At 41.1% G+C, this 15,922-nt stretch overlaps 3 protein-coding genes across 3 annotated transcripts in view; 1 reads left to right on the top strand and 2 right to left on the bottom strand.

Moving 5' to 3' along the window:
- The window catches only part of otud7b (OTU deubiquitinase 7B), a 33,696-nt gene extending 27,555 nt beyond the window's left edge, over positions 1 to 6,141 (bottom strand). The window contains exon 1 of the mRNA XM_053432361.1: positions 5,953 to 6,141. The gene's annotated coding sequence lies outside the window, so the exon portion shown is untranslated. The remainder of the gene's footprint in view (positions 1 to 5,952) is intronic.
- A 589-nt stretch (positions 6,142 to 6,730) lies between these two features.
- rbm8a (RNA binding motif protein 8A) lies at positions 6,731 to 10,586 on the bottom strand. The gene is made up of 6 exons (XM_053432396.1): positions 10,438 to 10,586; positions 9,840 to 9,899; positions 9,660 to 9,737; positions 8,748 to 8,884; positions 7,585 to 7,721; positions 6,731 to 7,017 (listed from the first exon to the last, which is right to left on the bottom strand). Exons 1-6 carry the CDS (start codon positions 10,496 to 10,498, stop codon positions 6,969 to 6,971), a joined length of 522 nt encoding a protein of 173 aa, XP_053288371.1. The 5' UTR covers positions 10,499 to 10,586; the 3' UTR covers positions 6,731 to 6,968.
- Positions 10,587 to 14,277: 3,691 nt separating this feature from the next.
- On the top strand, positions 14,278 to 15,558 carry afp4 (antifreeze protein type IV). The gene is made up of 3 exons (XM_053433353.1): positions 14,278 to 14,329; positions 14,565 to 14,715; positions 15,330 to 15,558. Exons 1-3 carry the CDS (start codon positions 14,278 to 14,280, stop codon positions 15,556 to 15,558), a joined length of 432 nt encoding a protein of 143 aa, XP_053289328.1.
- Positions 15,559 to 15,922: the final 364 nt, after the last annotated feature.

The following is a 15,922-nucleotide window of genomic DNA, read 5'->3' as shown; positions in this document are numbered from 1 at the left end:
TAATCCCACACAGATCACGTGTGGTCTGTGTGGGATGTTTCTTGTCAGATTATTTTGGACATTTTGGTTAAAAGCATCTACACAGGGATTTGTGATGGACGGCAACTGACGGCAAGTTCCAGAACCACAAGATTTTAATATAAGTTTGGAAAGCCTTTTCATGCAGCTATTTTCAAAAGTCATGTTTTTCAAAATCACACTACTGGCAAAGGCAGACCTTAATGGAACTATTCTAACAGATGTGAAAAGGCAGACTGACAAAAATAAATTAGTTTAAAAACAGTGGACATTTATAAAGCAGCTAAACTTTATCCTTCACTTTGTTCTTGGGCGTATTTCAACATTAAACTGGCAACAAAGAACGTTTCAGGATTAGCAATGATGCCAAAATATCCTGTTTGCTTCGTGTACAAACAATGTGCTTGATATTACATAATTCACATTTGGAAGGTTACATGACTTCTGCTTTCAAATGAATATCAACCCCTTGAGAAATTTAAGACATTTCATAGACATCAACTTGATATTAGGCCACGCTGTTATAGAATTAATTGATTTTGTTCAACTCCTGCAAAAATAATAAGCCTGAAGAGAGAGAGCACGGCTCATATTAAAAATAAAATGGATCTGTGACTTCGTTGAACGTTCAAGATCAAGTCCTGGTAAGTCAGCCTGAATGTGAAGCCAACTAAGCCCGGCTAAAGCCAGTGGCTAAACAAGCACCACGCTCTGCAGGCGCGCAGCACTAATGCTCATGTGAGTCCCCACGTGCTGCAGGCCAGAGCCCGTACACAGCAGGGCGACTTCACGTCACTCCCCGTGTGATGTCATCCTGGGTGACAGGCTCCTCATCAGAGCTGTGTGTGGGATTACTCCTGCTGTCCTGGGTCAACAGGGCAGGGCGGGAACGACTGACGGCTTCTAGTCTCTGCAGGAACATATACTTCTGTCCTCATGTCAAAGTGGAATCTAGGATTTCATTACTCACCTGCTATAATACATTGAAATAAGCCTCACTTACTACAACTGAATTTATCAAATGTACCAGTTCCTTTTCAAATCCAAAAGCCACCAATGGTTTGTCTGCAGTTTCAAGTGATATCACAAGTCAGGTCATAATAGTTTGGATTTGTTAATTTGTTAGTTATAAGAAAGATGGCACATTGATTTATGAATATGTTGCAACTTAGTCACAAACTAACAGAGCTCCAAAAAGACCACATCATTTGCTTAGGAGTGAACTGTACTATATTGTTCATGATAATATCAGTAACATTTTTATGAGATAAATAATTGTTATGTCAGGGTCAATTTTTATTTATTTAATCAAAACTGAAGAAAGTTCACATTCTTTGACCATGTATTTTGGGAAGGACATGGTAACTTTGTTTAGATAATTGCTATATGAATAAAGTTATTGTTATATCATTATAATAAACTTAATATCTTTGAGTTTAATATATCAATGATATCGAAAATGACCTCATGACTTAAAAGAGCAATAGGCACAAAGCAAAAGTACAAATTCCATCAGACTTTACATTTAATCGAATCATCAGAAATATTAACTCGAAATTACTGTCCAATATTCGGGCTTTTAAATACATTTTAGGGCAAATCATCCATTCCTATAAGAAGTGCATTGATCAAACAAAATCCAAATTATTTAAACACAAGAGAAAAAGTGTTCATATTAACAACATATGCCAAAACATGTGTGTTTGATTATTAGTATTTGAATTATGTAATTATATCATTTTAAAAGCTGTAAAATGAGGTATCTTTCTGACAGGGCAGATAGGACTGTGAGGTTTTGGCTTGTGGACTGTATAACCATTAATTCCCCGCCCTGTCCTGTATGTGGAGGAAGAAAAGGTGACGACTATAAAGTAACTGATACAGCAACTGAAACAGCAGCTCTCATTTCCATAGCGTCCCCTTGTAGGAGTGGCGCCTGGTGCTGAATGGTATAACGTCTGCTCCGTTCATAGGGCTGTATCTTTTCTCATGTTACCGTACCAACCAATTTTACAGCCGCTTGTATTGTAGAACAACTGTGGGAAATATCTGAATCTAATCCCAAAGACATTCTGTGAGGGTCTTCGAAGTCAAGCAGCTGCTGTCACCCAGGTAGATGTCCAAGTTCACCGTCCCTCCACCCGGACACACACAGTCCCGGGCAGTGGCTGGGTGCTGTGTCACAAGACTGGCAGGCAACCAGCCGGGCTGGAGGAGGGTGGGTCTGCAAAGAGTTTTATGAGTCGCAGTCTGGACACAGAGGCCTCTCTGAGACAAGCCACCTATTGATCCCCGTCGCACGGTAGCAAGGTAGTTTCTGCCTTCGTATCACATCTGCTCCCGTCTTTACGACCAGTTAGAGATTAGAGCGCAAAAGCTTGACTGTATAGATGTGTTTTTTATTACGTCAATTTAATCATGTTGACAATTAGTGAGGTGGTAAGTGCTAGTAGTACTTTTTCCTGCTTTCGTGCATATTCTAGGGCTAAGCACATACACTGCAACATTAAATGGAGCATGTTCACTTCATGCAAATGTCATGTGTTTGTCCTACTAACCTGAAGAAGCACGCATCTACTTACTTATTAATCTGACCGTGTTTCAAACATCCTATGGGAATACCTCCTTGGCCGAATGAGCCCGGCTCCGAAACCGACACTGGATCCCTGAAGTACACAGGCACTCACTCACTCACTCACACTAACAGCTGTTTGGGGGAGCCCAGAAAGAGATGAATTTAAAATTTCATACCGTCTGTGTTGCTGAAGCAGCATGGTTACCCTATGAAACCCTATATCCACTGAGGCAGTCTAAACAGTCACAGCCGGCCAGCACAAAAATACTTAGGATCCATGTTAAAGATATTAAGGATATGAAAGATAGTTTAGATAGTAACACAAAACCTGTACGACGAAGAAGTAATATTGCGGACTAAATATTTCCCCCCGGAAATGATTAACCAACTGCAAGCTTTAAGGAAATTATAAAGTGAGGCAAGCATTAGTTTATGGCTGCTCTGCCCTCCATTGTGTTACTGGATGACTCTGCTATGCGCCACAGCCAAACAGTTTGCCAACAAGCACATTGCCACCAGGTCTTTCAACCTTCCAACTTCAGGATGACAGATCTATGACAAACCCTTTTTCACAGGGTGTACATGTGACTTCATGGCACTGATGAGGGGTGGAACAATACCAGCACTTTGGCAGGCGAGACGAACACCATTGAAATGATGAATCTCTACATGTAGCAAGAGTGCAAGGAGACGTAGTTTAAACTGAACTATCACGTCACCTTATTCATGTTGATAGACTGAATGGCAGCCCATTACCTTTTTGAGGAACCGGATCACAACATGAGATCCAGTTGTCTCTGTTTCAGGAGCTGCTGTTAGTTCGAAGTGTTATTTATATTTGTTTGAAATACTCTGGTGTTAAATTGTCTTTAACTTATCAGTGACGATCCCCCTGATACACGACAACTCTTGGCACACAGAGCAGAGCAGACCTGTTGACTGACTAAATAATATTGCTATCAATGCAATTATTGTCTCTGTTTTTCAGCCCAATTCTTTATAGATTTCTGATCACTTTGTGGACGGACTAAATTACCAGTTCATAGACATTACAACCAGCACTCTCATCGTATTTCCTTGTGAAATAAAGCCAACTGTGGAGCGTTACTTCCTCTCTACATGTTTCTAGTTACCAGCATCATGTCTCGGTTGGACATAACTGTCACGCAACACACACATGTTAATATGTCAACATCGCTAGGAGGAATTGATCGCTTGGAGGAATACACTTCTAATGGTTGAGGAAACTGGTTATCGACTCCTATCTCTACCTGTCACTTTCTAACCACTTGCTGCCATCATTCCAAGTGTTATCGTGCAGTTACACGACATTCCACCAACTAATCAGTTAAGATAATTCAAAAACAATAAAAACCACTTTACAGTTCTCACAGATATGTCATCTCATCCATATCCCTTTCAACCGAGACTACTACGAAATGTCAAACCACAGATTTGCATTTGAATCAACAAACAAAATCAAAGCGCAACAACTTGGAAAGTCAACACGCACTTTTAAAAACAAACCTGCCCGGTTCTGTGCCATTCAAATCTGGTGGAGAATTGATTTTTCTTGTGCTGTTTAGTGCAATGACCGTTAGAACCATTCAAGCATTCACACACTGGCTTCTAATATCTGAATACTTAGAAAGCGGCTGACCCATGTTTTTGTATTTTTAAATGGTGGAAAAATGATTTTCATCTACTGATATTTTTTCCGCATGCACCCTGCCAGTTTGGAATCTGAACTGCATTAGGAAGGATGCTACACCCGCCTCTACTTAAAAATATTTGCCTGGGGTGCTCTCTGTGCTGCTGTGTGCATCGATATGTTCCTTGAAGTGTTGAGGACTCGCGTAATGACGCCTGACTGTTCAACCAACACACACACACACACCCTCACAAGGACTATGCAGCCGGGTATGAAGATCTTTCTCATTTTCTAGCCTAACTTGCACAGTGGATCCCAGAGCTGACAGGCAACTTGAAATGGATTCATCATCTGGAGGGGTACAATAAGGCGTGAGCCAAGTGAGTGACGGATCAAAGTTTAAATCCATCACTCCTATTTAGTAGCATATAAGTGGTCGTTTGCTCAAACTTCCCACACTTCAAAAGTCTCCTTTGCAACTGTCAGGCATCTCAAGCTGCAGAGTCACTGGAATGCATGACTACAGGCAGGAGTCCAGGATGCTTTACTTAACCCTTCTACACAACACCAAGTTGTCCTGCAACACGAGGTTCCTACCGTCTGCTGAATGCATTTCCAGCAGCGTCACAACAACATCAACAGTCTCCCCAGGCCAAACCTGAGAACTTGTACCTATGTCCTACTTTTCATGTTGACTGTCTGTCCTGGTGTTCGGGCAAACAAAGGGGCCCACAAATACAAGACCTGAATAATTCAAGGCAAAAGTGTAAGGCTACCCCGGCCCTCTCCCACAACATAACCCCAGTCCCGGGTTCAAAACCTGCCTCCTTGGACAAGCCAGCTCAAAAAGGAGTAGTCACACACGTCTGGCTCAAGGGTTTGGGCAGAAGAAGCCTTGACTCACTCCATCACTTAATGATGGCCTAATGAGACCAGTCGCTTTGGGTTGGGTGAAGTTAGAAAACACACACATACACATGAGGGAATGTGAACACTGGGCTGCTGCTTTAAGGAAAATGTTACATCACACATGCACCTTCAGTACAAACCAGCTCTGATGATCTGGATCGTGACTGTCCAGCCCTGAGAGAGCTGGCTGGTGTGAATGCAACAGAAAACCAATGGTGTTTATAGAGGAGGAGAGAGAAGAAGACGAGGACGCATCTCTCCTTTGAATGCACAACTTTAAATGTGATGATCACGCCGCACAGCTGACAGCTCGAAGCTAACGTTCAGCCACCGACCTGCTCCCCCACCCCCCCCCCCCCCACACACACACACACACACAGACACACACATGCACATCCCGAGCCGCTGGAGATGTCTTCCCCCTGGAACGTTCACTCACGAACCGGCTCTTGCGGCTGCGACTATTCCCTGAAACCAAAATATCCACGCACAATACACACGCTTACATAAACGCATCTGAGGCGCAGAAACGCATGGGGCTCCGTGCACCGCTCACTCACGAGCACAACTACTTTATTTCCCCACAACAAGCCGCCATTGGCTCCTGCGTTTAAATCCCCCCCTGCATTACATGTGTTGTGCATCCTCCTTCCGGGATAAGTGCGGTGGGCTTTTTTTTACGGTGAGCCCACCGAACCGTTACTAGCAAGTGGGGCTACCTCCAGCCCAGGCTAATCAGCGATGCTAACGCTAGCTAGCACAGGGGGGCTAGCAGCCCCAGTATCCCTGCACCTCTTACCTTGAACGGCGGCGCAGAGGTTGTTTCCGTCGTCCCATGGAGTTTTCCGGCGAGAACCTCCTCGCAAACCACGCGAACGTCTCCCGCGGCGACAATCCCTAACTTTTTAGCATCTTCGTGCGCGGAGCAGAGCGTTAAAATCCCAAACCGGACCAGCGCCGACAAAGTAATTTCTCCAGCACTTACAACAACAACGTCAACCCGATGGGGTGAGATCCGGCCCCGCGAGCCGCAGCCGGCCAATCGCAGGGGAGCGCCCGCGTGAGTGACCTGCGTCGCAGCCAATGGGCGCTCGGCGTGGCGCTGAGTGACGCTCGCCACTCGAGTAAGCACCAAATGAGGGCGAGCGAGCACAAAACGTCCGGTCGCCAATTGGCTGCGGGGGAGCCGGGGGCCAGGGGTTTTGTCCGAGGAGCCTATGAGTGGTGCACGGTGCGGAGTGACAGGTGCTCCGGAGTTCAGTGAAGAGCCGGGGCGTCACCGCTGCCCGGATGAGGTCATCCGGGATGATGTAAACCCTACGTCATCAGCACGGCCAAACGGGACGAATAACACCAGGCGACACGTTTGGCTGTTTTTTTTAAAGTTTAATTTTCTCAATGATACAAAGCAAAAACACCCAGCACAATAAAAATGCACGTAACAATAGGCAAAACTGAAAGATATTGATTTGAGTCATGAAAACCCACAAACATGAACTAGGTTGTTATATCACGAGCTGGTTGTCGAAAAGAAAACACATTTTTGCAGATGTAACTGAATGGATGTTCTGTTCTGCAAAGCAGCATCAGCAATTTACAGTACGATAATAATGCAAATTATGCCATTAGACAGTTTATTCATCTCTGAAGAGCAAGTCCTTGCCTCAGTGTTGGAAATCGCACATGCCATACAAATGTTACTGGAAATATCGTACAAAAATCCCGGAACTAGCATCGTATGAGAAGATGAGCAGATCGTAAACCGCGTGTCAGAGTGACAGCAGAGCCCTCTTCAGCCGATGACACCTGCCAAACTCAACGCCGCCTCCTGTCTGGACTCCTGCTGCGTCGCCGTCCACCAGTCCTGGGGGGGAAGAAAGTCAGATTAGAAAATAGGAAATACAGTTTATTTGTTTTTTGGAATAGGATTTGTTAACTCTGGCAAACATGTGCTTGAGGGTAAACACTCTTGGCTGCAAGCAAGAGAGCCATCACATAGAAATTACTGCAGCCAATCTATGGAGCTCAAGACCGCTGGACTACTGTTGTTAATTAAATAAAAAACTGTATGGAAATATTGACCAGACAAAATGGACAGCATATACTGTATTTCAATTAGGCTCCTGTCCATGCAAACCTATTTGCTTTGTATTACAATATCCGTAGATTGGGGTTAAATAAAAAATCTAAGTTTAACTTCTATTTAAAAAATAAAACAAATAATTTAAATACATTCAGCATTAATCTTTTCAAACACCAAACAACTGGGCGATAGAAGAAACAAAGGCTAAAACAATGAACTAAGAATATAACAATATGTTTGGGCAAAGTGCAGCTCTGATGACGTGTTGATGACGTATTGATGAAACTCCTTTTAGAAGCATCTTACTGCCACATCAGGCAAACACAGATAATCTCAGACCACCCTCACCTCCTCTTGTTCTTGGGGGGCCCTCTGACAAATCCCCAGTCAACGCTGATAGGCTGACCCATCATGTCTTGAGCGTTGAGCCCTTCCATGGCTGCCTGGGCCTCTTTGTACGTCTCATACTCCACCAGTGCGTACCCCTGGAGACAGTTATTTGGACATTATGTGTTATAGCAAGATACTTTGAAATTAGGTAACATGTTACATAAAAAATAAATAGAAACAGGGTTAAAGATTTCTATCAAATAACATTCCTCAGACTTACTCATGTAACTGCCCGGCTGAAACCAGTGATTACCAAGCAAACTAGCAATGAAATTGATTCTCTATAATTTCCTGAAATGACTCAGTTTCAGACCAAAGATGCTTTATTCTTACTTCACACTCAAAACAATGCTGCCATCTTGTGGTTTAGAAGAACGTTGACACAAACTGGACAGAAAATGGGCCAATGTGTGAGCTTGCGGGAATCTTTACCAATAAGATGTCTAACAACAGCCATCAACAATTAGATGTTTAACAATGTTAGGATACCCACTTCGAAAAGGCAAAACCTGTATCAAACAGAATTTTTTTATGTCTTGGTTCAGACATACAACAAATGGCTTCTATACTGAGGATGAACATTGTAAAATATATTTTTAAGTTAGACATTTTAATTAAATGTATACTGTTCCAACTACTTTCCTTTTGGAAAGAACTGATCACTGAGCAATTGGGCTGAATCAGAGAAACTAGGGCAGTTGTTATACGCTCTGGATGAGTCAACAAGATATTTGGATCCCCTCTCAGTGTATTTCCAGCCTCATTAGATGGTATAAACGGCCAAATTAGTTGTACTGCCAAATGTTTCAGCAAACTTCTGACACAACCAGACACAAATCTTTTACAGAAAACGCACTTATTGTTCTTCAGTCTTCATTCCTTTGATACCGCATTTGGCTTTTCTGACATTTGCTTTTAATTACCAGACTAATAGCGTAGCATCTGAGGTGAATAGATTTAATTGTTTGGAAAAAATAGATGCAAAAGAAATCATTTATTTTTAAAATACCAGAAAAAGCAAATGACCCAGAGGTGACCGATGAAAAAACAACAGTAAAAGGTCTGCATTGGCCGAATGAAAACCCTTACCCACAAACATGACAAATACATATATGTCTCACCTTGAGGTAGCCTGTCCTGCGGTCAAGGTTGAGGTGCAGATTCTTGATTTCTCCAAACTCTGAAAATTTGTCATGGATGTCTTCCTCAGTGGCCTCTTCATGTACACCGGTCACAAACAGGATCCATCCCTCAACAGCTGCAACGAGACAAAGACGAGAAAATCAGGGACCAGAAAACAAACCAAGCAGCCTTTTAGCCAGCTCAACTTATATAACAAGTACAGTTGTCATCACTAGATTAATGGAGTCTGAGCACTGCATATCAGAGCTCAAGGATTATGGAACATGAACTCCATCTGAAGGTTTATTTATGAAACTGGTACTTTATAACCCTGCTTTAAAAAAAAGGTAATACGGATATCAAATTCTACTTACTTTACTTAAGCTCCCATTCTGAGTGGAATGTACTTATAATCACTGGTCAAACCAATAAGACGCCTCGTTTTGTCTACGCGTTAAAAGCGGACTTCATCAAAAGCTATTAAGAATAATCTCAAAACCAGCAAACTATGTTCAGAGCCCAACATTCGACTGCTCTCTTTATTCGTCGTCTCATATAAATACTTTATGCCCTTTCCTATTAAATAAACATTGCTTATGCAGGATATTGAGTATAGTTAAGCGAGAAATATCAACAAATGTAACCGAGGATGTAAAATGGACAATGATTTATGTGATTTCCAGATACTTGGCTAGGAAACAATGACAAAACTATGGACACACTCAGCAGTTATATATGTGCACAACATTTAGAATACAGTTGAGGAAATTATCTGGCTGGTCACACAAAACCCATTTCTTTCCTTTGGTCATGAGAATTGCTGCTAAATAACAGAACTGTTAAGGAAAACTTTTGCTGGGACTTCATATAATCAGCTCACATTGCATTTACAATATGAGCATAGCACTTACATCTCTGAGGACCTGGCTCGTCCCCGTCCTGTTCCACGGTATCATAGTCCTCCTTGATTCTGGACCTGGCTCCTTCCTCTGTAAATAGTAACACAGAGGAATGAACACAGCTGGCTTTACTAAGAAACCATCTAAAACTCTATTTGTATTTAATAACACAATCCAACAGTGGTTACACACCTGAACCGAAGCCTCGTCCTTTCCTCTTCTTGGCTTTCTCCTTCAGCTTGTGGATGCTTTCTGCGGAGGGAGACGTGATCCAGTCAAAACAATGCAATACAGGCCACTTCAAAGTGCTGCGAAGTATTTAATACCACAACACCAGAAAACATCAAATACACGCGTTTAAAAACTTTATATTTATGTTCTGTACAGATTAATGAGGCTTACGTCAAGGTAGCCATTAGCATTATGTGGACTCCACTAGCATGTTAGCGGCGGCTAATAACAATCGATGTTTTACAGTTTGCATCTTCACGCTAAAGCAAAAATAAACTTTGTCACGAAGCAACATGTTCAAAATCGACGATTTTATTAAAAGTGTCCGTTAGCAATAACTACGACGCAGCTAGCGCGAAAAAAGCGTTTGAATGAGTGTTCACTGCGTTGTTAGCTTCCCGTTAGCTTCCCGTTAGCATGTTTCAGGGCCTAGCACCACGCAGGCTGCGTTTGTAGCCGCGACCTTTTCTATGGGTCAATTTCCAATGTGCTCGCAGCATTTTAACCGCTGCAGCTTTAATGTGTCGCTGACGAGTGTTAATTAAATGTGTATCATCACCATCCTCATCCATAGGAAAGTCCTCTCCTCCCGCTTCGTGAAGATCCAACACGTCCGCCATGATGTCTCTCTGTGTGTGTGTGTGTGTGTGTGTGAGTTACGCAACGTGCGTACAGAGGAAGAGTGTGACGAGAGGCGGATGTTGACAATCGGCGTAACACTACGTGAAGAAGGTGAAGGTACGGAAGCGTATAGGGACAAATGTAGGAAGCAAAAATGTGAAAAGAGGAAGATTAGGTTTTTTACTTTTGAAATATTGCGAAAAAGTCCAACTAAATTAGAGGATTTACGAATGTTATATTGAATGAATGAAGTTAAAATGTCTTTGTAATAAAAGATTTTGTAATTTTATATATATCATAGATAAAAGTTAAAATGTTGAGTTTAAAAACTCTTAATCAGTGAAGGGTCTTCTTTTTTTTGACAAATATATAATGTATACATGTAAATATGAGATGTTATATATATATAGCAACAATATTTATATTAATAGTTGTATATACTTCCAGAATGAAGCGATTCACAGCTATATTATTGTTCCATCTTTCCATGTTTTGTGTGGTTTCTTTTTCTGAACAGACAGATTAGTCTTCAACGTCCTATTTCTGATGGACACATTCCGTTTGTGTTCTGAAACTGATCCTGAAGTACGATTCCGCTTATTCATTTTATATTGCCAGTCGTCAAAATTATATTTTCTCCATATTCTGGCTCTTTTCTGAAAATTCTAATTAAAGACAAATATGACCTTAATTATTGATATTCAAAACGAAAAAAAACGTATTTTCTCATGATTTTCCCTCATGCCTGCCTGTGCACTCCTCCATGGAAAAGTGCTCTGATACATTCTAAAGGGCCTGAGTGTAAGACAGACAAAGTAAATAAAAGGAAGTTTGACTACTGATAAGATCAATGCTTCGATCATGTGAGAATAATAGCAGACGATGCCAGTTATGAGTTTCTTTGGTCACAAGATTTAAGGCACTGAACAATGGCTGGAAATCATGAGTGAGAAACTGTGTGTTCAACACACGGGGGCAGCATTCAGGCTCCATCTCTCATGACTGCTCCTGCTTTGCCTCAGAAAGTTGCCCTCTAGTGGCCAACTCCAGAAAGATCACATCTCCAACCTGTCCAGAAGTTCCCTGTTAACCTTTGCCCTGTTTCCTGTGCAACACAAAAGCACAGTAACAACACGGTTGATGGATGAATCAGTGATGGCCTTTCTTTTGCATTAATCACCGGTTTGCACTTACAGCAGAATCCGATATGTGTGGTGAGTTCAACCGAAGTGAACTCGGCATATTACCACATTAGTGAAAGAGAATCCGACATCACTGAGCAACATTTTGAGAAAAACACTCACTTGACCTCAGCCTAACTTTATTTTTATGGATGTATAAATATCCTGCCTGTAACATCAGGTAACAAAAAATAGAACATAAAGAAATATCACTAATAACCTGACACTAATCTATCAAACAGTGAAACATGTGTCACTTAAGTCTGCATTTGAAGGAGATTCTTTTTCATATTTTATAATATTTTCCTAAATCTAGGTTCATTCTCATTAGACATTCAGATATTTGGTTAAGGAATTTTAGGCCATCCTTACACATGAGTGTATATGCCACAATATATGATGTATAAAATGTATATTACACATTATATCTGGTCACCATTAAAAGAATAGTGCCTCACGAGCAGTACCCAAGGTCAGGTTATAGATAAAGGACAAACCAACAATACATTGTAGGGGCGATGCTGAAGGTCTTTCATATCTAACTCACATGCCCCAGACAGAGAGGCACCAACTTCAACTCTTCAAGACATCAGGAAAATATGATTTAAGAATTCATACTTTAGGCTTAACTATCCAGTAGGTTGCAAACACCTACAGAGGGACAGCAATTCTAGCCTCACATGGATTTGCTGTTGGAATGGGTGACACAAGTAGAGGGAGATATACTGGGAGGCTGTGGGAGACATCTTCAGACTTGGGAGTGACAATTGCTCTTGTTATTCTGTTAGCGTTTGTATATTGTTCCACCTTCTGGTCTCCTTGTTGCATCAACATTAAAATCTTCTGCATAAGACATCAGCTGCTGCCTGAGTTCTACTTTCACCAGCTTCCAGAAAACTTCCAAAAACTTTCTATTCAGATTTAAACTACAGTAATGAGTCATCCAGTTATTTTGACCTCACAGCTCACTTCAAACTGAACGCTCTGGTTTTGAGGCAGATTTCAGGATTGCACTAAAAAAAGGGAAAGTTTGTGTTGCTTTCATAATGAATGTTTACGAACAAGGAGTCCTGTGCAAAATCAAGACACACAAAGTCAAAAAAACAGACTGATACCAAAGTAACAATGCATGAATACAATCTCCAGTCTTGCCTGTAACAATGCACTGAATGATACATTTAAACACAAAGAAAAACACTGATTTAAAGTCACAGAAAAGACCCATTTGAAGGTTTATAGAAACTTTATTCACTGACATTAAGTGTGAAGGTTTATACCTGGTGATCCGCTGCAGTATCAACTGTGATTACGTTATCGGGAGCAAGTTTCTTGGTCAGTTGCGTGAAACATACAGTACAGAGCAGCTGTTGATAGCACTGAGTGAATCATGAGCAATGTCAGCAGGATGGAGACACTGTGTCTCATCAACTGACAGCAAGATAAAAGAATACAGGGAACTTCTGTGGCAATTAGAAGAAAAAGCTCACACAAAAACATTAAAAGCTTTAAGATGTATTTTGATCATTTTGTCTATTTATTTATTTCAACTGACATACTCTTGATTATTTTTTACCCATACAATGGTAACTTCCAGCTGTTACAGAAGGATATACCGTAAAAATACACTTTATTATAACAAGATTAATACTACATACTACTTCTACTACTACTACTATGGCTACTAATACTAATAATGATAATAAACATTACAAGTAATTAATATATTGAAAGATACATTTAATTAAATAGCAATTTTAACTATCCTCAAAGATAAAATATAGGTTAAAGATAAAGGAAGCAAATAGCTAGAAATATGAAATATACACATCACAATCACACAGTAAAAGCAGCAATGGGTTTTTGTATTTTTAAGTATAACAAATAAAAGTATTCACAATGCATGGATAGTAGTCAGTGCAATATTTTATTTCTGGGCTTTTAATGTTGATAATGTGAACGCAGAATATTTTGTTTTGGTTGAATTTAAAGTAATTTCAATCCTTACGTAGTTTAATTGATAACATCATTTATTTTGTGTATTAAAGCTTAACCTTGAAAGTAACCTTTAACTTAAATTGTCGGATAAATAGAATTGAATACAAGTACAACATTTTCCTTTGAAATGTAGTGATGTGTGGTACAAATAGGTTACCTCCAACATGAGTTATTATTGCACTAATTTCAAAATAAGAGGTCAGCACTTCAGGAATTCTCCTGTTTCCAACTCATGCCACACACAGAGCGGACTTTGTGTCTTTCATGTGACAGCTATCAAGCATCCAGTTCCAGGCAACACAATGATCATCTTGTGAGGTCATGCTTTTAGGTTAGAGGTGATTAAATCATGATTAGCCGTGATTAGCTCATCCTGTGGAGCTACAAAAGCCTCAGCTCCCTGACAGGAGTTACCATTTTGTCCAAGAACCCCAGGAGTTTGAAGTAGGTCTCCTGCTGCTGCTGCTGCTGCTTCACTTCTTCACACAATTCTTCAGAAACTTCTTGTTGCATGTTGACGGCATTTCCAAAGTTTGTTTGACCATTCTTTAAAAGTTTCTTTCTTTCTTTTTTCTTTAGGTTGATCTCGCTAATTTGCAGTCATGAAATTCTCCCTTGTTGCCGCTCTTGTTGTTCTGCTGGCTGTTGCCCACGGTAAGTCGCATTTCCACTGACTAAGAATTTGAGCAGGATAAGAATTCTCTGTACTCATAGAGGACCATGACAGTTTTAGACTTAGAGGCTTGTACCACAGCTGCTGGGAACCAGTGCTTATCAAATAGCTTCAGTGTGCTTGATTCCCTTCAGTGGCTCATCTTCCAGTCCTGCAGTATATCGAGTTGTTATATTTAGCAGATTTGAATGAAGAGGATTCAATGTGTGTTCGCAGGCTCTGAGGCCGTGTCACTGGTGAAGCGTGACGTCCATCCTGAGGTGGACACGATCACAGACTTCCTCAAGGAGATGTCTGCCAGCATCACCAGCTCAACCCAGGACGTGCTGGAGAGGGTGAAGGCTCTCGATGTGACCAACACGGCCCAGTAAGTAACAACCAGCACAAGAAATCCACCTTTACTCTTTCTTTTTCTTCAGTCTGTGTTCTGTGTTAACTCCAGCTGACAATCGTTGCGCTGCTCTCACTCTGTCATGATCGTTTTATGGACAAAATATTGATCTATCTCATCATTTGATGCATTAATATCTAGATTAAAACTGAATGTTTCAATGTGCTGCAAAGTTATTCGGGCATTAAGGGTGAATACTACATATAAATGGGCAGTGCAAGGTGATACAATGAGCAATTGTGGACAAAGTGGCTAAATGAAAAGTTCCAGTTGGGAGAATTTTCAATTTTGATGTATGATAATTGTATTATTGTACATCCACATGCAGTAGATGCTTATTTATTTGATGTTAAATATACATATGTCATATTTATGGTGCCAAAATACATACAAAACATGAAAGTAAAGTGTAATCACGTCGTTAGGTAGTAAATGGGTTGTATTGAGGTAAAAGTCATATTATCTTGACTGAATACATTCATCAACACATGCAACCGTATCATGATTAAAGTTGTGTATCAGAAAATGATAGATTTACAGGCATTTTTTAGAGTTTAACTGACTAATATCACCTCCTCTGCCCCCATCAGGACCTACATTAAGGACAGCCAGGCCAAGGTCCAGCCCCTGGTAGACAACGTCCAGGCCGAAGCCACCAAGCTGCAGGAGCAGGTCCTGCCCTTCATCACCAACATCAACGATCAGATCAAGCCCCTGACCGACAACTTGCATGACCAGGTCAAGCCTCTGGTGGACATGATGCTGAACTTCTTCCAGCAGGTGGTGAACCAGACCAATGCCCTGCTCCCCCCTCAGTAAAGCTCCAGCTTCAATAACACCCGAGAGCTCGGGCTCATGTTTCCCTCGTGTTTGTCCGTCACTTCATCTTGAATGTCATTAAAGGGGTTTGAACGTCATTATATTGAGTTGACTCATTCTTTATCTTTACCTCATGTGAGCCATATATCACACTTTGCATTCTGAGCACACAGGGGTTAATTTATGAAAAGCCAAAGGGCAGGTAATAAACTGGAAATGAAATATATTGTAGCAGAATCAAACGAGAGTAGCTCATTGCGGAAAATGTCAATATCAACTTCACCTCTAACCTTTGTGTCATTGGAGGTTTCCATCATTGGTGAGTCAATATTCAGAGGTACAGGCTGCGGAGGAGTCCAGGGTA

Source organism: Pleuronectes platessa, chromosome 10, assembly GCF_947347685.1.
Source record: "Pleuronectes platessa chromosome 10, fPlePla1.1, whole genome shotgun sequence".
Lineage (NCBI taxonomy): Eukaryota > Metazoa > Chordata > Actinopteri > Pleuronectiformes > Pleuronectidae > Pleuronectes > Pleuronectes platessa.
This window is presented reverse-complemented; position numbering and strand designations above follow the sequence as displayed.

Excerpts from the sequence above, each read along its gene's own strand:
- rbm8a (XM_053432396.1), bottom strand. The coding sequence starts at position 10,498 with ATGGCGGACGTGTTGGATCTTCACGAAGCGGGAGGAGAGGACTTTCCT. Across the intron at positions 7,722-8,747 it reads GCAGGACAGGCTACCTCAAG|GGGTACGCACTGGTGGAGTA; the intron begins GTGAGACATATA and ends AACTGTCTCCAG. Across the intron at positions 7,018-7,584 it reads CCCCCCAAGAACAAGAGGAG|GACTGGTGGACGGCGACGCA; the intron begins GTGAGGGTGGTC and ends CTTCCCCCCCAG.
- afp4 (XM_053433353.1), top strand. The coding sequence starts at position 14,278 with ATGAAATTCTCCCTTGTTGCCGCTCTTGTTGTTCTGCTGGCTGTTGCC. Across the intron at positions 14,330-14,564 it reads TCTGCTGGCTGTTGCCCACG|GCTCTGAGGCCGTGTCACTG; the intron begins GTAAGTCGCATT and ends GTGTGTTCGCAG. Across the intron at positions 14,716-15,329 it reads GATGTGACCAACACGGCCCA|GACCTACATTAAGGACAGCC; the intron begins GTAAGTAACAAC and ends TGCCCCCATCAG.